Source organism: Ictidomys tridecemlineatus, chromosome 1 (assembly GCF_052094955.1).
Source record: "Ictidomys tridecemlineatus isolate mIctTri1 chromosome 1, mIctTri1.hap1, whole genome shotgun sequence".
NCBI lineage: Eukaryota > Metazoa > Chordata > Mammalia > Rodentia > Sciuridae > Ictidomys > Ictidomys tridecemlineatus.
In genome coordinates this window covers 109710119-109730888 of record NC_135477.1, presented here as the reverse complement: position 1 = coordinate 109730888, position 20770 = coordinate 109710119, and the positions used below count along the sequence as shown (strand labels likewise).

Sequence of the window (20770 nt, the reverse complement as noted above, 5' to 3'; positions counted from 1 at the left end):
CATGTGTAAGACAATGCAAGGTAGTTTAGATGTAAAATGATTGGGTTATAAAACCTTTAACCTACCTAAGTAGGTCACTAGGGGCATGCCTTTGGGTTTGTATTTTGTCTGTGGTGAGGAGAGCTAGCTCTCCCTGCTTCAATTTTCAGGTACGATGTTCTCTCCTGCTTTCCTTGGCCACACTATTCCACTATAATTATCTGCCTCACCTCAGGCCCCAAGGAATAGAGTCAGACGTCTATGGACTGAGGCCTCTGAAACTGTGAGCCCCCAAATAAATGTTTCTGCCTTTGAAATTTTTTCTTGTCAGGTCTTTTGAAAAAGCTGACTAAAACATGTGTTTTGAAACTCCTCTCCAGATGACTCAGATATGCATCTCTGTTGAGTATCAACCACTGGGGTGTTTGTTATAAATAGTCTTAGACTAGAATCTTGGTGAGTTCAAGAATCATATTCTTATTAGAAAAAAAAAAAAGTGAAGGTATTGTCTAAATTTCTGTAGTCTTCCCCATCTTTAAAAGTATTTAAAGGATTTTTTTTGTTCTACAAATTCTGAATTTAGTCATACAATTGGGGATTAGCCATCTATCTTTGCTCTTTTGTCTGCCCCACTTTTAGGATACTCTTTGAAGATACAGGTAGTGAAAGCCATATTTTCAGGGGGACTGTGAAGCTACTTCTGTGGTGGAGTATTCCACAGGCATCTACATGTACTCTACTATAACTGGGTCTTGTTACCAGTTAAATTTACTCAAAGTATAATGCTGAATACAGCAATTAGCAAATTGGGCTCTAAGATCTATATTGCATCTGATTAAAGGCTTTGGATTCCTGGGTTTACTTTTTCTTTCTTATATATATATTTTTTCTTTTCTTATTATAATTAATATTTCTTTTCTTCATCAAATTTATATGTCCTTATTAGTTCTCTACTGAATAATACCTGTTGCATCTCCTCATACCTCAAATTGATCATCCTCAGTTCTTTTCCTTATCTTTACTTTATCCTGCTGTTTGTACACTACCATGTTTAAAAACTCTTTGAACATTTATATTTGTGGTTTCAGTGCACTTATATTTAAAAAATTTATTGTCTCTAGCCTCAAATCAGGAGCTAGTTTGATGTTTTTTAAAAATTAGAAATAATATCAAAATTGCAATTATAAAATTACAAAACTAACCAGCTAGATCCTGGAAAAGCAAATTTGTCCCCAGACAAAATTTTGAGTTACATGAAAAAATAGCAATTCAGTATGTGGAGAAAGCTGAACCCTAAATGGAAATGTAAAATACTTCCTGTTGGGAATAATATGTGTCTGACACAGATGCTGGCTTCCCTAGATGCTCAACAGCTCCTGAGAGCTAAAGAGCCATGTGTGAAGTGATGCCTCATGGAAACAAGTCATTCTGCTTTGCCAAAGCCATCTCTTCCTTCTGGAACTAAGCTGGAATTAACATTGGCTTTTAATGTAACAGACATTACTTCAGGCGTCAAGAATTTCCTGTGGAATATCTGTGGAAACAAGGGGGTAACTGCCAGGAAAAAAAAAAAAAACAAACATGTTTCTCTCTACTTTCTAAAAATTAATTTAGTCCTTGAAATGCATACCAAATAGATTTTTAAACAAATGTCTTATAGCTTGATTTCCTACTACCATCACTAAAAAGAGAAAGTAATGTAAATGCTTCTGTTTCACTTTTTTTCTTTTTTCCCCAGTACTTGGAACTAAACCCAGGGCTTCACACATGCAAGGCAAATGCTCTACCACTGAGCCAAATCCCCACACTTATTTTGCATATTTTTAAGCAATAAAATGGAGGGAAAATGTGGACAACAATACCTCAAAAGACTTACTTTCATTCAAGGTGAACTTCCACACGGTGTTTATGTGAGCGTCTCCAATGTACACGGTCCCATCTTCAGATGCAACAATATCATGAGGCATGTCAAAGTGCTGCCAAAATATAAAGGCACATATTAGGGTGGTGAGCCTTTGCTTGAATTTACGTTTGAGTATAACTCTAACCAAGGCAACAATAATTCCCAGCAAAGCAACTCTAGACCAAGTAATTTACTCATTCAATCATTGGGTCTTGACTTTGACAGGCATAATTCTAAGCACTGGGAAATGCTAACAGACCCTCACTGCTGACTTTTAATTCTTTTAAAAAGTGAAAATTTATGAGCAGTTTGTTTTTTAACTGCTGTTTAGTGTTTTACTACATACCTAATTCTTTATATTTATTGTTGCCTTTGTGTTTCTTCTACCTTTTAATCATCAAATTTGCCTTTCTCCATCTATATAAGTGAAAAGGACCAGGTAACAATTTTGTTATTCTTATCAAGCTATAATGAGATAACTTAACAATCATTTTTACATTATTGATAAGGGGGTTATTTTAAAGATCCAGGGCATTTAGATTATTTCTGATATGCATACTAGGATATATGCAGTGATGTGGGGTTTTATATTCTTGAAGTCTAGTGTGTGCAATATTTTTAGTTAGCAGAGGAAACAAACTGAGTGCTACTTCCAAGAACTTCATGTACTTTTATACTTAATTCAGATATTTTATTTTTTAATGTTTTTCTTCATTTTAAGTAATCCTCTCATTCATGAGGACCCAGGAGATAGAGAACACTTTATGTGACTCAGGGTTACTAAGCTGTTTCCTTATAATGTGCTACTGCAGCTTCCAAAAGTGCTTGAGGTCCACCAGTTGTCAGGACATGGATTTTTTCCTTTACCTTTGCAGCCAACAGGCCTGCCTGCATTCATGGTTCTCAAACTTATATCTAGTAAGTATGAACAAAACACTCCCCACATCGTGGGCTCATCAGCCAGCAAATACCCACCTTAGCGTACTGAGTACAAAGGACACTAAGGAATCCAGCTGCTGTTCTTCACTCATTTCAGGACTGGCAGAGAAATATGTGCTTTGTAGATACTATTATGTTTTAGAAACGGGAAAAGTTTTGTTTTAAGAAAAATCGAAGAGCTATGTCAATGAGGCCCATTCCTTCATATTATCACACAAATTGGGACAAACATTTAGAGAAGGATAAAGAACCAGAAATCGAAATGTTGTCATATTGAAAGCTCACAGGTGTGTCATAAACCTTCATCTTCATTTTGAGTTTAGCTAATGGCAATGAACTTCCAAATTATAGCAGTCCCTATTCTAGAATATTATTCTATATTATAAAAAGTTACATTATAATAACTTTTAGAAACTGCTATGCAAAACATAGTTGTAACATACCTCAGATTTCCTAATAGAAAAAAAAATACAATGGTGAGGAAGTAAAGGTGAGGGGAGAATATGTGAGTATCTATTGGCTAATGACTTTGTTTTAAATAAATCATGGTATATCATAAATTCAAATCTATAATAATAATAAACTTTCAGTGGCTCTCAAACTGATCTGGAGAGCCAAGGTTTTTACTGGAAGTAGTTTGGAACCATTGTAGGGATTCAGGGTCAGGCTTAGTGGGTGGGACCTCAGGACCTCTATTCCTATTGCAATCAGAGAAACTCAGCTATATTTTTTTCTTTATTTTTTTATTAGAGCATTATAGTTATTCATACTAGTTGGGTTTATCCTGAAAAAAATCATACATGCATAAAATTTGGTTAACTTTTTAATGAACTATTCTACTTCTCTGTGCTACCTGAAACAGGGAATTGAGCTTTAGGAATAAATATAAGATTTCAAAGTTGGACAAATGTAAAGTCTTCTAATGCAGGCTTTGAAAACTCCTCTGTGAGTTACCTCTAGCAAAATAAAACTGACAAGAGAAAATAATGGTGGCATCTTCCTAGGGCATCAAGTGAAGAAGCCCCAGGTGGCCTGCTCACAAAATCACATTTTAAAAATTCATAAGGAATTCTGTGTTCTGCTCCATATCACAACTATGCACACTTTTATGCAAGAATAATCTTTAAACCTACTTTACTTTTAAGTAAAGTATTTTTCCTAAGAACTTTTACCACATTTATGTTGTGATTTAATATAGCCCTTGGCAAATATGTATCTCAGGAATTAAAAGGTTAAGTGCATTTTTAGAGTTAGAAAAACCTAGGTTTGAGATCCAAGTATGCCACTTATAATCTGTCTTTGGACAAGTAATTTAATTTATGTGTGAGTCTTTCAACTTAAATATTGTCAAATACTATATAATTCTAATCTCCAATGTGAAGGTTGGAGAAATAACATGAATCTGGGCTTACTGCGCCATTCTTTTTATTTTTCTCTTTTGGGATAGAGGTGTGGGGATCATGCCCTTTCTTTTCTACATTAGATTCCTTGCAGAAAAAAAGAAGACAAAATTTCCATTCTGAAGGGTATGTGAGAAAGCAGACGATGAGGGACATCATTGTCATTAAATTATGAAGAGAAGAAACCAGTGGATGACTATATGTGTTTTGTACTCATAGTTTTTTGACAGCATTTCACAGATCATCTTCATGGTCCTATTATCTTAATTTCCCTGAATAAACATAAAGATAGAGCTCACAGATTCAGAGGTATACAGTTCTACAGAATCTAATCGTGAAAGGGGAGAACTGAAATATGTGAGGAGATATGGATATTCATAGAGACATAGACACATTATATAAAATTTGACCTTTGACTTGAAAAACAAATCTCTTCTTAGAGGTCCATACACCTATTATCATTTCCTTCACCCATTTTTTATGATGATAATCTAATTAAATAAAAATTCTGAGAGATTTGTTCATGAATTTCAGTTTACTGAGTGAACATAAAGGAAAAGCAAATCTCATCTTTTCAGGTTTGCTGTACTGACTCCCATATTGTACTCATTCATTGCTGAATGTCTGGTGAGTGCTGATGTTTAGGCACAATGTTTTCTGAAATTTTAATTCAAGGTTGTTCAGATTCTTACACCAGTAAGGTTCATTTAGAGTTTGGCCTCTTGCTCAACATATAGTTTTGATTTCTAAAGGCATATTTTAATTAAAAGTTAATATTCTAGTTGACCCAGTACAACATCATTAAAATAAAAACATAAACACTCTATTAACACCAAGTGAAGACCTGAAAGAAAATAGAGGTGTGGGGATCATGCCCTTTCTTTTCCACATTAGATTCCTTGCAGAAGAAAGAAGACAAAAATTCCATTCTGAAGGGTGTATGAGAAAGCAGACGATGAGGGACATCATCGTCATTCCTTTGATTATGAAGAGAAGAGACTGAGTAGAGAGGAAGAGCAGGAGAAGAAGATTACCTCTAGATAGGGAAGACAGGTGGGAGGGAAAGGGAGGGAGAAGGGGAATTGCACGGAAGATGAAAGGAGACCCTCATCGTTATACAGAATACACGTATGATGATGTGAGAGGAAAAAAGAAAGTGTGTCACATTAGTTTGGGTAGAGAGAAGTGATGGGAGGAGAGGGGAAGGGAGGAAGGATAGGAAGAACAGCAGAATAAAATAGACTTTATTATTGCTGTATGTATATATGTGACTGAATGACTAATGTGATTCTGCAACCTGTACACTCAGAAAAATGAGAAATTATACCCCATCTGATTCAAATGTATGATATGTCAAAATCATTGTATTGTCATGTGTAATTAATTAAAACAAATTAAAAAAAGAAAAAAAAGAAACTGAGGGATGACTATGTGTATTTTGTATTCTTCACCAATAGATATGAGAAAGTTACCTCATAGGGACACAAATCAGCAAAGATCTGAAACACTATGAAAGCAAAATATGTATCATCAATGTAATGAATTTTCTTCTGACAACTGCTATGATTTGATATTTAATTGCTTAATGCTTTTCAGAAGAAATATTTCTGTGAAAATTTTATTTGTGAAATACAAACAGAAACCCTAAGAAAAAAGCTTGTGCTGGAATCTTTAGTTCAGACTCACTTTGGTTTGATTTGTATACTTTAACTTTTGCTAAAAGCTCCATTGTAGAAGAGGCTGTGTCCACTGTCATTTGGCATTCTTTGTCATCATCAGTATTTGGCACAATATCTGACACAAAGCAGGTGCTTAGTTCATACCTTCTCCAATGAAATGTGATAAACCCCAGACCACCAGTAGCCTAACATTAATTTCTAAAATATTGAGGCCTTTTAAAGTTCTTTTTCTAAAAAAAATTGACCAAACTTGGTATCTTATACTCTGTCTGATGGCTTAAGATAGTTGCATTTTGATCCAAGTAACGTCAATGACTACATATTTTGAAAAATAATGCTTATTTGAGTATTTTAGCTGGCTGAACTTTCTAAAAGTGGTGTACCACAAACACATTCCTGAAGTGTATGTGAACATTTTGATCACTCTGGCAATCACACTGTAGAAAACATGCACTGGGAAGACAGACAGTCTATGTAAACACTGAGCCATAGTCACTGTGTGTGTAAAAAGCACTATTTCTAGAAAAAACAGTGGCAAACTTTTTGTGAAGCCAAAACCACACTTTAGGCTCTGACCTAAACTAAGTCTTTAGAACTTAAATAAATTCCAGGAAGTGCTATTTTCAAGCATTTCTGCTTAGCAAAGTCACAGTGATAAAGAGAGAGAGAGAGAGAGAGAGAGAGAGAGAGAGAGAGAGAGAGAGAGAGAGAGAGAGAGAGAGAGAGAACACGATTTCTACTAGGTCTAAGAGAACTACACATGTACATTTAACATGTGGTGTCTTCACTACTTGGATTAAACCAGGAAAAGAAATACTTTTTGGTATTCTAACTATAATATATTTAAATTTGCTATAATATCTAAAGTCTAATAACAACCTGGGAACTGAATGCAGAGTTCAATTTCATCTGCAGAAATAGATCTAAGAACAAATAAGGACATTTTTTCTAAATAAAACATCATAATAGCATACTCCTATCAACATAGCTAAGAAAGTTTTATCAAATCATCTAAAAGTTTTTAAAGATTTATTCAGGATTCATATTTCAGTTTTATTCTCATGAAAATCAAAAACACAGGCAATGTGTGTGAATACCTTGCGAAGTGGCTTGAAGACATCTATAATTTCCCCAGTAGAAAAGTTCATCACAAATCCTTGAAGAGGTTCTTGGTCCCCAAAGAAAGGCTTCCCATTCACTGCGAAGAGCAAACCTGTGACACACATTTAGTTAGTCTTTCTCTAAAATACAGATTGACTGCTTTCAAACATATGCATGTACATTATACAAATAAATAATCCATTTAGGGTTAACCTGGTAAAAAGTTGAAAATGAAATTCTAAAAAATGTTGCCTCCTACATAACCATATCAGGGGCAAACTAGTTAAAGAACTAAGCTTATAAGGGAAAAAACAGAAATTGGAGGGTTTGCTGTACTTAGAAAGAAAGACAACAGAAATCGGGAATACATAGTGATCGACACATACATATACTGACATGTACATATAGATATCATAGGCATCCTAAATAGGAATTGGGAAAGGTTAGATTATTTAAGTCAATCATTTGGGATGTCAAATAATTTGAAAAATATGTAAAGTATGTATTACCTGCCTTAGCTGTAAGAAGAGTCAGAAAGAAAAATGCAAAGAAAGTAAGTAAAGTTACAGTATAAATAGGACAATTTTTAGTTTACCTTAGTTTAGTATTAGGGATAAAACCTAGCTGTGCTTTACCACTGTATATATCCCTAGCCCTTTTTATTATATTTTTAAAATTCTGAGACAAGATCTCCCTATGTTGCTCAGGCTGGCTTCAAACTAGCAATCTTCCTGCAAACCAGCAATCAGTCTCCCCAGTTGCTGGGATTAGAGGTGTGCACCCAATCCAATGTTCAGCTGAATAATCTAATTTTAAACAACTGGGATTTGAAAATGTGAGATACATATTTTGAACTATGAAAGATATTTTTCACTAAGTGAATATTTTATGACTATGTATATTTTATGAATATACTTTGTAGTCAAATTATATTTCTTAGTATGGTAATGTTCAACTGAAATAATAGAAATAGTTATGTTTTGGTTAAATAAACAATCCAGATATTTGTACATGACATTTTCAATGATTTAAAACATATTCAAAAATACATAGCACTAGGACTGGGTGTGTCACTCAGTAGAGAAGTGGTTGTCTAGCATGCCCTGGGTTTGATCCCTAGCACCACAAAACAATAAAAAGTATGTATAGCCTTAAATCACTGTTGAAAATATTTCACCTTTATGTAAGTATTACAGATTTTTTACCATATCATATTGTAAAATAAAAGTATAAACATCAATTACTGTTGTTGAATAATATACAGATAATGTAGAATTTCTTTTGCTCAGATTTTGTTTTTAACCAGATTTCCATTTAATTTTTGACAATTTTCTCTTATATTTATTTTTGTTCTCTATTAACTTGATAACTTTATCAAGTGAATGTTCCTGACAAATAATTCTTTAAATGTGAGGTAAAATGAACCAGAGAGGTTTTTTTTGTGGTTTATTAATGAAAATCTTTCCTTCTTGGGGAAGATAATCTTGATCCCTATCCAGTCACCTACTTCATGTCCTAAACAAAATGGGTTTACTTGGGATGACAATAGCCAAGTACACCTTTCACAGTATAAAATATGTAACTATTATAGGGATGATTATAAAGAGTCAATGCTATTTAATATAAGTATAGACACATTTTGCAACATATATTTAAATTGTGTATAAAATTTATATTTTAAGTTGCTTGGCATTTATTATTTAAGGAAATCTTATGCTATGTTGTAATATGAATTATGTATATCTTTTTAAGTTTGGATTACTTTTCAAATTTCTTTTGATATTTCTATTTTTTGGGGGGTGGGTATCGAGGATAGAACTCAGGGGAACGCAACCACTGAGCCGCATCCCCAGCCCTATTTTGTATTTTATTTAGAGACAGGGTCTCTTTGACTTGTTTAAGATCTCACTGTTTCTGTGGCTGGCTTTGAATTTGCAATCCTCCTGCCTCAGCCTCCCAAGACAATGGGATTATAGGCTTGTGCGTCTATACCTGGCTGAAATTTCTTAAAGTTAATAAAATATATTTGAAAATAAAAAACAAAATTATATTGGTTATTTCTTCTAGTATTTAGACATAGCCTCACTTATTTAATATATTTATCTTATTTTAAAAATTGGCTACCACTTCTAAAAACGATATGAAACAGAAATGTTTTGAATGCTGATTTTATCAGACATATACCATCTGTTGATGGTGTATGAAGACAATATTAATCATGTAATAACTAGAGCAGATGATCATAGTTAAGAAAAAATGAAAATCAATATTTGGGAACATTTAAAACCCAATACAAACAGCTGTTAAATCTTTTTTAAGTTCTTCATTATTTCAGTACAAGGAATAGTGGTACTTGAGTTGAAAATGATTTTCAGTGCACTAACAATTTTAAGACACTTTAAGATATGATATAGAATTAACCCCTCAATAAGAAACAAATTTATTTTAAAAAGCAGGTAAAGGCAAATACTTTTGTAGGATAGAGTACAGTATAATAAAAACACATAAAAACGATGAAATACCTGGTATATAGGAAATTGCAAACACATTTCTTCCAAATGATGCATGCTTAATCTCTCTCACAAATTCTTTGGTGTCAGTTTTAAAACACTGGATCCGACCATTTTCCCTGTCTGCCACACACAACTGGCGCAAATGAGGCACAAGGGCCAAGCTGTGAGGAACTGTGAACTGGCCAGGTTTAGGACTGCTCCCTGAAGATGCTATGGAACAAAGGAAAGCCTCATATATACAATTTGTAAAATTATTCAAAGTCTGACTCTACAGTTTTGCAATTTTACAAATTCATGATAGGAAACATTAGATATCTGAAAAATAGAAAAAAAGTGAAGTGGTTTAAAAGTTTATTCCATAATGTCCCTTACTACAAATATATTACAGCTTTTCTCTCCATTTGGATAAAGCTTTTTGGCAGAAGCATTCTTTCTCCCTTATAACACGTGTGGGAGAGAGAGACAGAGAGAAAGAGAGAGATATGAAGCCAAATAGATGCATTCAGTAGCCCTGTTTTCTTTGCTGTAGAGGAGAATTACATCCTAAAAAAACGTGAGAAGTGGCAAATGTCTGGTTCCTAGTGATAATGGCTAAAAATTACAATTAGAAATGAAGAGTATTTTTGGTACCTTCTCCCCACTGTGTGATGAACTTTCCAGTTGGTGAAAACTGCACAATCCGACTGTTGCAGTAACCATCTGACACATAGATGGCTCCAGTGCCTGGATCCACAGCCACATCAGTGGGCTGGCAGAAGTGATTTTGATCACTTCCTGGTTGCATGCTCCTTCCCAAGACTAAGAGAGGGCCTTCTTTACTGTTTGGATCCAGTTTGAATACCTTTTAAAACATGAGCAAGAGCTTTATCTACTTTAATGATGACCACTGAAACACACCCAAATTTCCACAAGCAATTAAGAGTATTAGCTCCCAGAGAATTACTTAAAAGGAGGTACTTTTTATAACTGGACAGGACCCTAGAAATCACCTGCTGTGATTCCTTCATTTCAGAAATAGGCATATTGAGAGGAAGTGATTTGCTCAAGGCCATCCAGTAAATAAGTAGTGAAGAGAAACCAGTATGTGGAAAGGCTACTGTGCCCTCCCTGTGCTTCTCTCTTCTCTTTCCTTAGCTAACATTACAATGATCTCTAGATAATACAACAGCAATAAAGGTTTACTGATGAATATTGCAGACTGTTGAGAGACTTCACTTAGTGAATCATAGTGAAATCTGTGTTCTAGTCCTCCTCCCCACTAATTTTCCTATTTTTTTTTTTTTTGCCACATGTATTATACTTAAACTTGTCTTCTGGGGTGAAAGACCTTAAGATATTCTGTAACTGAAGTATAACTTTTCCAAAAAAGAACAAAAATATTTATTTTTTATTGATAAATGTGTATTTACAAGAGACCTTGCTTCCATTTATTGAAAATAAAGATGGTAAAACGTAAGTGACAGAAATAAAAATAAGAAATAGAAATAAAATTCAAGGATAGAGGAAATAAAATCAAATGTAGAAAGCCAAGGTGCTTCAAGGGCCCACAAAGATGGGCTTCTTAATGAAGCTCCACAACTGGCCATAAGCAATCTTCCAACCCAAGGGGGAAGAGTATCTTCATAATTTACATATTACCTTTTGCTTGCATGAAGTGCTAGAAAAAAAAATTGAAGATGTGGATTGATATGGACTGAATGTGTGTGTCTCTCAAATTCATATGTTAAAATCCTAAGCCTCAATGTGATGATATTAGGAAATGGGCATTTTGGGAATCAATTAGGTCAAAAGGGTGAAGACCTGGTGAACAGGATTATTGCCCTTGCTAGAAGAGACAAAGAGCTTGCTCTCACTCTCTCTTTCTACTATTTAAGGATACAATGACAAGTTGACAGTCTATGACCCAGAAGAGGGCCCTTATCAGATCCCCACCATGCTGTCGCCCTGATCTCAGACTTTCAAATCTAGATCTGTGAGAAATATATTTCTGTTGTTTACAAGGCACCAAATCTAAGGTCCTCTGTAATAGCAAGCTAAACTGAGCAGGACACAGTTGATCCAATTCTTGTTTTAATGTTATTAAGTCACAGAAAAAGACCTAGATAACTTCAGACCTTTCCAGAGTTTAACCCTGGTATCTTCTATTTGAATACCACTCAATGGGGAGATTACCTGATGGAGAGCCACATCTGTGACCCAGTAATTTCCATCTTTGTCTATACTCAAGCCATGTGGCAAGTAAAACCTGCAAAATAAAAATTACAGTCTTAATTACATATTTATTCTCTAAGTATACATAAGAGTAGTTTGTTTGTAATTAACCCTTCTAATTAATCTATTAAAGCCATACACATTTATAAGTTAATAAATTTATATTATTATAGAAAATGAATTGTTAACAGAACATAATAATAATGTCATAATATAGATTTCCTTGTGACAAAGCTTAAGCAGCATTTAATCAATCATATGAAAATCTATATAAATGAAGCTTATATGAGAAGTATAAATATTATACAGTATGTTATATTAAATAACAATATCAAATTAAAAACAAGTTTTGATCATAAATATTAACATTTTAGAAATATGTATAAAAGAAATTTTCTGGAGAAATTTGATTTTCATAGAATGAACAGGTAAAATATACTGCAAAAATTTAATGTTAATATGAAATAGTAAAAATATGACTCTAACTTTTTTAAGAGTGCCCCAAAACAACAAAACACAAAGAAAACAACTTTCAGTAGGGCCATGATCATCCAGATCAAGTGAAGTGGTGAGCTAGAAAACCATTAATTTATTTAGCCAATCAATGTGGGTGACTTGAGTAAGAATTATACACTGATGTGGACAGAGGCCTGCAAGTTTAAGGAACATGAACAGAGTTAATCAGTACAAGAATAGTATGCTAAGGTTGTTCTGGTCAAAGGACATCTGACAATCTACAAGCCTTATCTGCAGCTTCTAGCCTCCTGGTGTGGGAGTTTCCGGCTCCCACCCTGGCCCATTCTTCCACGGGCCAAGATGGTAACACTCTGATCTCAACTAACTAACTGAACTAAATCACTGTTTTGGCTATAAGAAGTAAGGGCTATGATTTGCTTTGAACACTAACACCCCGCTGCTGGCCAAGTTGATTTAGCAGCAGTTGTTCCACCTTCCCTCTTAATTCCTTTCTGGGATGAAGATGCCTCTGAGTAATGGATATAGCTCCAAAGAGACAGGCTCAAAGACAAAGTAGTACAGCTGGTATTAGAATTTGGCCCCTGATTCATCATCTGAGAATACTACAGAAAATTCTGAGTCTCATTATTGCCATCTCCACAAGCAGCTGCATTCAAAGCAGTGGCTTGCTGCCTTTCAAAGAGCTGGCCTTCCCTGTGCCTAAGCAGATGGAGTCGAGTATAGTTCCTGAGGCTGCCAGGTTACAATGGTTGAGGAGACTCTAAGCAGGTGTCCCTTTCTTTCAATGACCATGAATATCAGCCAACATTTTTTTGGCTGTCAAATTCCATCTAGGAATAAGATCAAATAATGAATGGCATTCAGAGCCAAATTACATATGCATGCTAAGGAAAGCTAAAAAGATATTTGTTTAGTCTTCACATTTAGATGAGAATAAAGCATTTTTTCTTATCACTGATTACTTGATGCATTTAGTATGTAAATTTTCTGTTAAAAAAAGTTTCTTTTAGTATCAAATAGAGCTGACCAGCATGTGTATCAGTGGCTTTAATCTATTCTTTTTTTAAAGTTTCAAATTGACACATTATTATTGTGTGTGTGTGTGTGTCATACAATATGACATAATGATATATGTGTATAATGTACAAGGATTAGCCAGGGGTGATGATGCACTCCTTCTATCTAAACTATTTGGGAGTTTGAGGTAGGAGGATCACAAATTCAAGGCCAGACTGTATACCTTACACCTTGTTTCAAAACAAAAAATAAGGACTGGGATATAGCTCAGTGGCACAGTACCCCTGGGTTCAATATCCAATAAATAATAATAATAATAATAATAGTAATAATGTGCCATGATTATATCAAGCTAATTAACATATCCATCACCTCAAATACTTTTTGTGGGATAGTATTTGAAATTTATTCTTATCAATTTTAAAATGGGAAAAGGATATAAATACAGGTTTCCCAAAAGAGGAATTTTTGAAAGCTTCCCAGATGATTCTAATAATTAGTCAAGGTTTAGAACCACTTATTTAGAAAATAAAAGATGAACTGGCCCAATTAGTCTCCTACTTTCTTAAGGGGAGCTGTATAGCTGAATGAAGCTGGCTATCTGTGGACTGAGACCTCTAAAACTGTGAGCCCCCCCAAAAATTTTTTCAAGATTTTATACAATGCATATAGTACAAGTGTTAGTAACAACATATGCCATTTAACTCACAGGTTTTTCCCACTGGAATGGAGTACTGCAGCATTATTTGGATCAATAACAAGAATGGTGTCTTCTTCAATTGGTCCAAGTCCTCTTTGTTGGTAAACAAACTTGCTGTCAAAAGAGCTAAACAAAACACATTAAAATGAAAATAAACAACCAGAAACTCAAGTGACCTTTCACTTGAGATTCTTAAGAGACCCAAAGAAGGGCTGAGATGCAACTGACTTCATTCTTGTCTCTTGGGTTATGATATATACCATTAGCTATTTAGGGTGGTCAATGGAGCTGTGGCATTGGCTTTATAGGGGAAATGTAGTCTCAGATCCTCCAAGCCTGAATCTGCATGTTCACAGAACCCTGGAAGACTTTAGGAAACACTCACTAAATATAAATTTTTAAAAGCTGTCCAAATTTTATAATTCAACAGATAATCTTTCAAATTGCAAAACAAAGTGTAACTTATTTTCTTTTTCTGTAATGATAATAACAGTAGGAGGGTAATGATAAAAGTATGTTATTATGCATGCTATAGGTACATGTGAACACATTATAAGGATATCAACAGAATGTCAAAAATGCTTAAAAACCAAAACCAATTTATTTTTAAACAAAAATATGCTTAATAACAGAAAAAATTTTCCATATAACACAACAGCTTTACTATGGAATAATTAACTAAAAAACTTAAGATGAATATGTGAATTTCTGCTTTTTAAGTCAGCACCTTCGTTATTATAAAATTTATGAATACACATGTTCATATATGTTTTAAATTTATATTTCTATCTAAATTGCTAGTAATATATTTTCTTCAATTGACAACTGTCATAGACATTATACTTATTTCAGTGCCTGTTTGAGAAATTACAGTAGTCTGTCTTTATTTTTATTTTTGTAGTTGTAGATGGACAGCATGCCTTAATTTTATTTGTTTTTTATATGGTGCTGAAGATTGAACTCAGTGCCTCACACATGCGAGGCAAGTGATCTGCCACTGAGCTACAGCCTCAGTTCCTGTCTTTATTCTTAAGAGAAACCTTCCAAGACTCTAGTGGATGACTGAAACCAAACATAATACCAAGTCCTATATTTATTATGCTTTTCCCTGTACATACATATCTATGATAACATTTTTTATAAATTAGTCACAGTGAAAGATTAACAAAAATAACTAACAATAAAGTAAAATATAATAATATATTGCAAAAAAAATGCCCAAATCACTACTGTGATGGTTTGGAAGTGAAGTGTCCCCCAAAAGCTCATGTGTGAGACAATATAAGAAGTTTTAGAGGAAAAATGATTGGATTGTGAGAGCCTTAACCCAATGAGTGAATTAATCCCTGATGGAATTAACTGGTAACCAAATCAGGTAGGGTATGGCTGGAGGAGGTGGGTCCCTGGGAGAGACACTTTGGGGTATATATTTATATCTGGAAAGTCCTTAACTTCCTGATCATCATGTGAGCCACACTCTTCTGCCACACTCTTCTGCTATGATGTTCAGCCTCACCTAGAGTCCTGAGGAATGAAGCTGGCTATCTGTGGACTGAGACCTCTAAAATTGTGAGCCCCCAAATAAACTTTTCCTCCTCTAAAATTGTTCTTGTTGGGTCTTTTAGTTGCAGCATAGGAAAAAAAAGCTAAATAAAACAACTACTCTTGAACTTTGGGGCCATTATTAAGTAAGAGAAGGGTTAGCTTAACACAAGCACATGATACCAGCATAGTCAGCCTGATGGAACCAAGACATATACGAGGTGACTATTGAAAGGTAGCAGATCTAGCATAGGTACAATGGAGAAAGGGATAATTCACATTCTGGGAAGGACAGAGGGAGAGCTCATCAGGCTCCTCAGAACACTGTATAATTTAAAATGATTAATTGTTTATTTCTGTAATCTCCTACATAATATTTTTGGATCACGGTTGACTAAGTAACTGAAGCCATGAAAAAACAACAAATAAGAGAGAAAAACTGTATATGTCCATGGAAAGAATGACAAAGTCTTCTAATCCAAGCTTATGTAATATGAGGGTAAATGTATGAAACACCAAGAGAACAACTTATATTTTTAAAACAAAGACATAGACATGTATATAAATGTGTGTGTATGTGTGTGTGTGTGTGTGTGTGTGTGTGTGTGTGTGTGTGTGTATTTCAGCCAGAGGAAGTCAATGGATGATCAATGCATATTTCTGTAAAATAGAAATTCCATTATAGTATTGGGAAATGCTGTGTAAAAAATTATTAATATTTTGTAGTTCCACCAAATAAGCAAAATAACAATTTGAATAACATTGAATATTTACAGAGATATATTTGCAATTTGGGAAGGTGACAGACTGCTTACATTTGTCATATATCCATTGATTAGTAAGTTGATATTTTTATACAACTTATGTGAAGTCCCAGTAGAAGAACAAAAATTTTGCAAATTACTTTCCCTTGCCATTAAAAATATCCATCACATCATTATCTGAGCTTCTTGACTATTACAGCCTTTTGTATATATCTTATTCCTGAAAGATAACAACAATAAGTCCCTGAAGTAGTTCTTATTAATGATGCATTCAATTGAACACAAAATATTGATTCAGCTTTGTCAACCTAAAACTTAAGTAAAACTGTTTACATATGCTATCCTGTGCAGTTAAAACCACACAGCAGTATCTAAAAAATACATAAATTAATGAAATGGAAGTAGCACCACTAACAAAACAGATATAAGATGTTCATGGGACCATTATTACATTGAAATGTGTAATACTGTTGGATGTATAAGAATATACAAGGTATTATTAAATCATGAGAGATGGATTTAAGGGCAAACATGCAGTCGCTCATGGTTGATACTATGAAAACCAAGAAATTAATATTATAATCTGAAGATATTTTCAATATTATTTTTTTACTTAAAATATCATAATTATTCATTAGGGAAACAAAATTCCCTGGATTCATCCATAAATGATCTTTGTCTTTCAACTTGTCTGTGTTATTGGAAAACGAAATTTTGACACATCTAAACAGTATGCTCTAAGTTTCCCATCTATGTGTATGAAACAGGATGTAATCTCCTTATTCATTTTTTAAGGTTCAAGTTTTATATTCCTCATGATTCAGAAACATTTCAGTACTTGAAAATCACCATAATTATATAAATAATGTGAAACTTATGCTTTAGGAGTTACTATGTCTCTTTTTTTTTAAGGAAATTTTTGAGATAACTGTGGATTCACATGCAGCTGTAAAAACTGACACAGAAATTTTCTCTGTATAATTTACCTAGTTTTCTCCATTTTGTAAAAGTGTATTAAATGTCACAATTAGGAGACTGCTACAGACAAAATCTACTGATGATATTTAGATTTCCCGTTCTCCTTTTTATTTCCTAAAATTTCCATTTATTCTTACAGTTCATTTGCTTGAGCATGGAATATAATGGCACATTACTTTTCTACATTATCTAAAATTCAGTAACATGAGAAGTTAGCAAGTCTTTACAATCAAGTTTGTATGTAAGATAGTGTTCTAATTTACCACTGACAGCTAATAATGGCAGCAATCCTACAGTCTATTACATGTCTTATAAGACTTCAGTATATAAGAACTCAGCACACCTAACTCTATATCTTCTGTCTACAGAGTGATGAACCTGATATATTTACTTAATCCTGGTTTTCTCCAAGAATGGATTGCAGTAACTTTGTAAGATAACTTCCCCCCCCACACAAAGCCATCTTGTTATTCATTTAAATATTCACCATTGGATCTAAATCTCTGCTCATTTTTTTTTAATGTACAACATTCTTACAACTTACTGATGGGGGAAAAGTAGAAAGAGCAGAAAGGAGATTTTTCCTCTCAGGAGCATTCATTGAACTTGTACAACTTAAACCATTTCTTATAGCTCTAGCTTATTTCTCTAGACACTCAAATATTTCACAATATAAATATTATTCACAGGCAGTCATGTAAGCTCGGAGTCATGGATCTGAAACATTGGGCTTGGCTTCCAAGAAAAAAATCTGTGTTAAGGAAGAAAGATAAATAATCCAGACCCACAGTGCTGTTCCAGTCAGGTCAAATGAAAATGTTGCAGCTGATGAATAGGTAAGTGAAGTACATCCTTTATCCATGGTACTGTTCTGCACTGCTCACAAATGTAGAAAAAATATGTCAAATAATTTATGGTTTGCTGTCACAAACACAATTTGTGTGTGGGCCTCTAAACTTACAATCTAGAGACTTCAAATTTCTATGAATGGTAATAAACAGTAAAATTAGGTAATTTGAAGATTATCTATTTTTATTTCATTACCTACTTTTTGGTGATTTAACAGTAAATTGTGAAACAGAAAGTGAAGTAACTGAAAAAAATAAGTAACAAAACTACATAAGACAGTAAATAAGTCAGATATTGATCATCATAAATTGGACCAACAGAATATATTTACTTTCTCAACTTATCAAGGTATGTATTATTTCTGGTGCCAGGGTTGTGGCTCAATGGCAGAGTGCTCACCTAGCACAAATGAGGCCCTGGGTTTAATGCTCAGGCAACATAAAAATAAATAAATAAAATAAAAGTATTCTGTTCATCTACAACTAAAAAATATTTTTACAAAAGGCTTATTTTTTAGTACATATTATAATGTAACAACTAAGAATTTGGCCTTATTGTTTATTTCATTAGCTACCACAAAGTACACTCCTGCTATTAGTGTATAAAAAAAGAGCAATTTATATATTTCTTAAGACTAGCCAATTTTCCATACCTTTATAATTACTTGTACATATTACTACTATGCTTCCCCTACATCTATCAAAGATCTCATTGATTATGCAAGTTCTTGAATTTATTAATTGGGGACTCTAATTTATTAATTGAGAAATGTAATTACAATCCATCAGACCAAGAAGAATAATAACAGAGGAAAGAAAATATAACAAAACAGAATTCTAAGATGCTCTACTTATATTAATAGCAGTTTAAATATATTAATTTACTTTAGTAATAAAAATAGATAAGAAAATATAGAATTCTTAGGAAGAATGTAGCTGTAAAGGAGTTAACCACAACTCAAGAGGGCCCCACTGCTTCATTTAAAATCTTTGTTGACACCCTTTAACAGATGTCTATATGTTTAAACTGACAGCATCAAGGGACATTAAATCATTCAATTGATTGGGTGTCCAGGCCTAATCCTTTCACTGGGGATGGCTAGAGTTTCATGGAATGAACAGTTGCTCCCTCATGTTACACAGGGCAAATAATAAAAGAAATGGACTTTTTTACTTAAATGAGAAATCTCTCTCTCTCTCTCTCTCTCTCTCTCTCTCTCTCACACACACACACACACACACACACAGTCAAACACAGTCAAATAAAATAGTTTATATACTCTTGTAATTCAAAGAACGCTAACCCTTGAACAGTTCACAAATGCAAGTCAGATTATAGAGCTGGATACACCGTTGCTATAGCAAACTGCCTATTTAATGTTCTAAAGCAGCTACCCCACATTATAAGTGGCAGAGAGGTCTTTATTTCAACCACATTTAACTTTTTACAGGATATAATAATACCCTTCACATTTCACACAGTGCCGGGAGCACTGATGATTTTTGTTTGCTTCTCTGAAAAAGCACTCAACTGAAAAGATTGAACTGAGGCCTATGGGCTGGAATTCATCTGTTCTTTATTTTAGCTGTTTGAATTCCCTATTAATGATTTTGCACATTAGCAGCTAATCAAACAGTTTAGATAAGGCTGAGAAGAAATGCACTGTTATATTCACACACACAAGAAGAGCTAGACTAAGGGGAAAACAAACTTCTGTGCCATCAATCAAAATTAAGGAATGCAAAATAAAAAGAATAGCAACAGAAGAAAGAATTGAAATATAATGTTATTATATAATATATAATGTAATTATATAAATTTAAGGAGCCAGGGAAAGAACCATAGGTTTTTATGTGAGAAAATAGGTGGGAATGTACAATTGCTGTTAGGAAGCAAAGACATACCATACAAAGGCCAGAGATTAAGTGGAATATAACTTAATATTATGTTAAACACAGCTACTCCTGAGTATTTGCACTTGCAAAAAATCCCTGTGATGAGGAAGAGAGGAAGGCAGACAAAAAAACAAAAAAACAAAAAACCCTATGACTATTTAGTGCCCTGATGAGTCTAAAACGTGAAACACTCCAAATTGCATTAAAGAGAACAAAGAAATAGGTCTGTGGCACCTGCTCTCTCTGATTTCTGTTCAGTCAGTAAGACCACTTGGTACAAGTTGCTTAACAAAGTGCAGTTTGTCATTCAAGAGTATGAGACAGTTTGAAAGCCCTCGTGCCTTTTTTTTTTTTTTTTTTTTTTTTTTGATAAGGAAACTGAGAACCTTGGAGTTCAAATACCTTAATGTAGTCTCAAAGCTTGGAAACTGTAAACAAAGTTCAAATCTAGGTCTCCTGTCTCTAAAAATAAGTGGTTTTTTTTTTCTCTTACTAGGATTGGCTTTACTAGACTTCAAAAATCTCCCAGATTCTAATTCAATGCATATATACAGAAGAGATGGAAGAAGAGTCAAATAAGGAATTAGAGAAAGTGGCATAAAACTGAAAGAAATGGCTTGAGTAAAATAAGAAATGGAAACATGAAAGAAAGGGGTGGAATATGTAAACTTTCTTTTTTTAGAACTCAGTCAGATGTGAAGATTCAAGGTGCCCTTCAGTCACTTTGAGTTCTGCTTTCTAGGCTTTTATTTTTTAAGGTGTGAGGGCTGGAGATGGAGCTCAGTGGTTGTGTACTTTCCTAGAGTATGTGAGGTCTTCTGGG

General features: G+C 33.9%; 1 protein-coding gene across 6 annotated transcripts in view; it reads right to left on the bottom strand.

The window, feature by feature from the left end:
• Pam (peptidylglycine alpha-amidating monooxygenase) overlaps nucleotides 1–20770 on the bottom strand; it is a 177609-nt gene that overhangs the window by 10608 nt on the left and 146231 nt on the right. For all 6 annotated transcript variants that reach the window (XM_021726890.3, XM_013358992.4, XM_040272976.2 and 3 more), the window contains 6 exons: nucleotides 13929–14045; nucleotides 11687–11759; nucleotides 10145–10355; nucleotides 9524–9724; nucleotides 6998–7113; nucleotides 1856–1955 (listed from right to left, as the gene is read on the bottom strand). In XM_021726890.3, the coding sequence (XP_021582565.1) occupies nucleotides 1856–1955; nucleotides 6998–7113; nucleotides 9524–9724; nucleotides 10145–10355; nucleotides 11687–11759; nucleotides 13929–14045 (818 nt within the window). The remainder of the gene's footprint in view (nucleotides 1–1855; nucleotides 1956–6997; nucleotides 7114–9523; nucleotides 9725–10144; nucleotides 10356–11686; nucleotides 11760–13928; nucleotides 14046–20770) is intronic.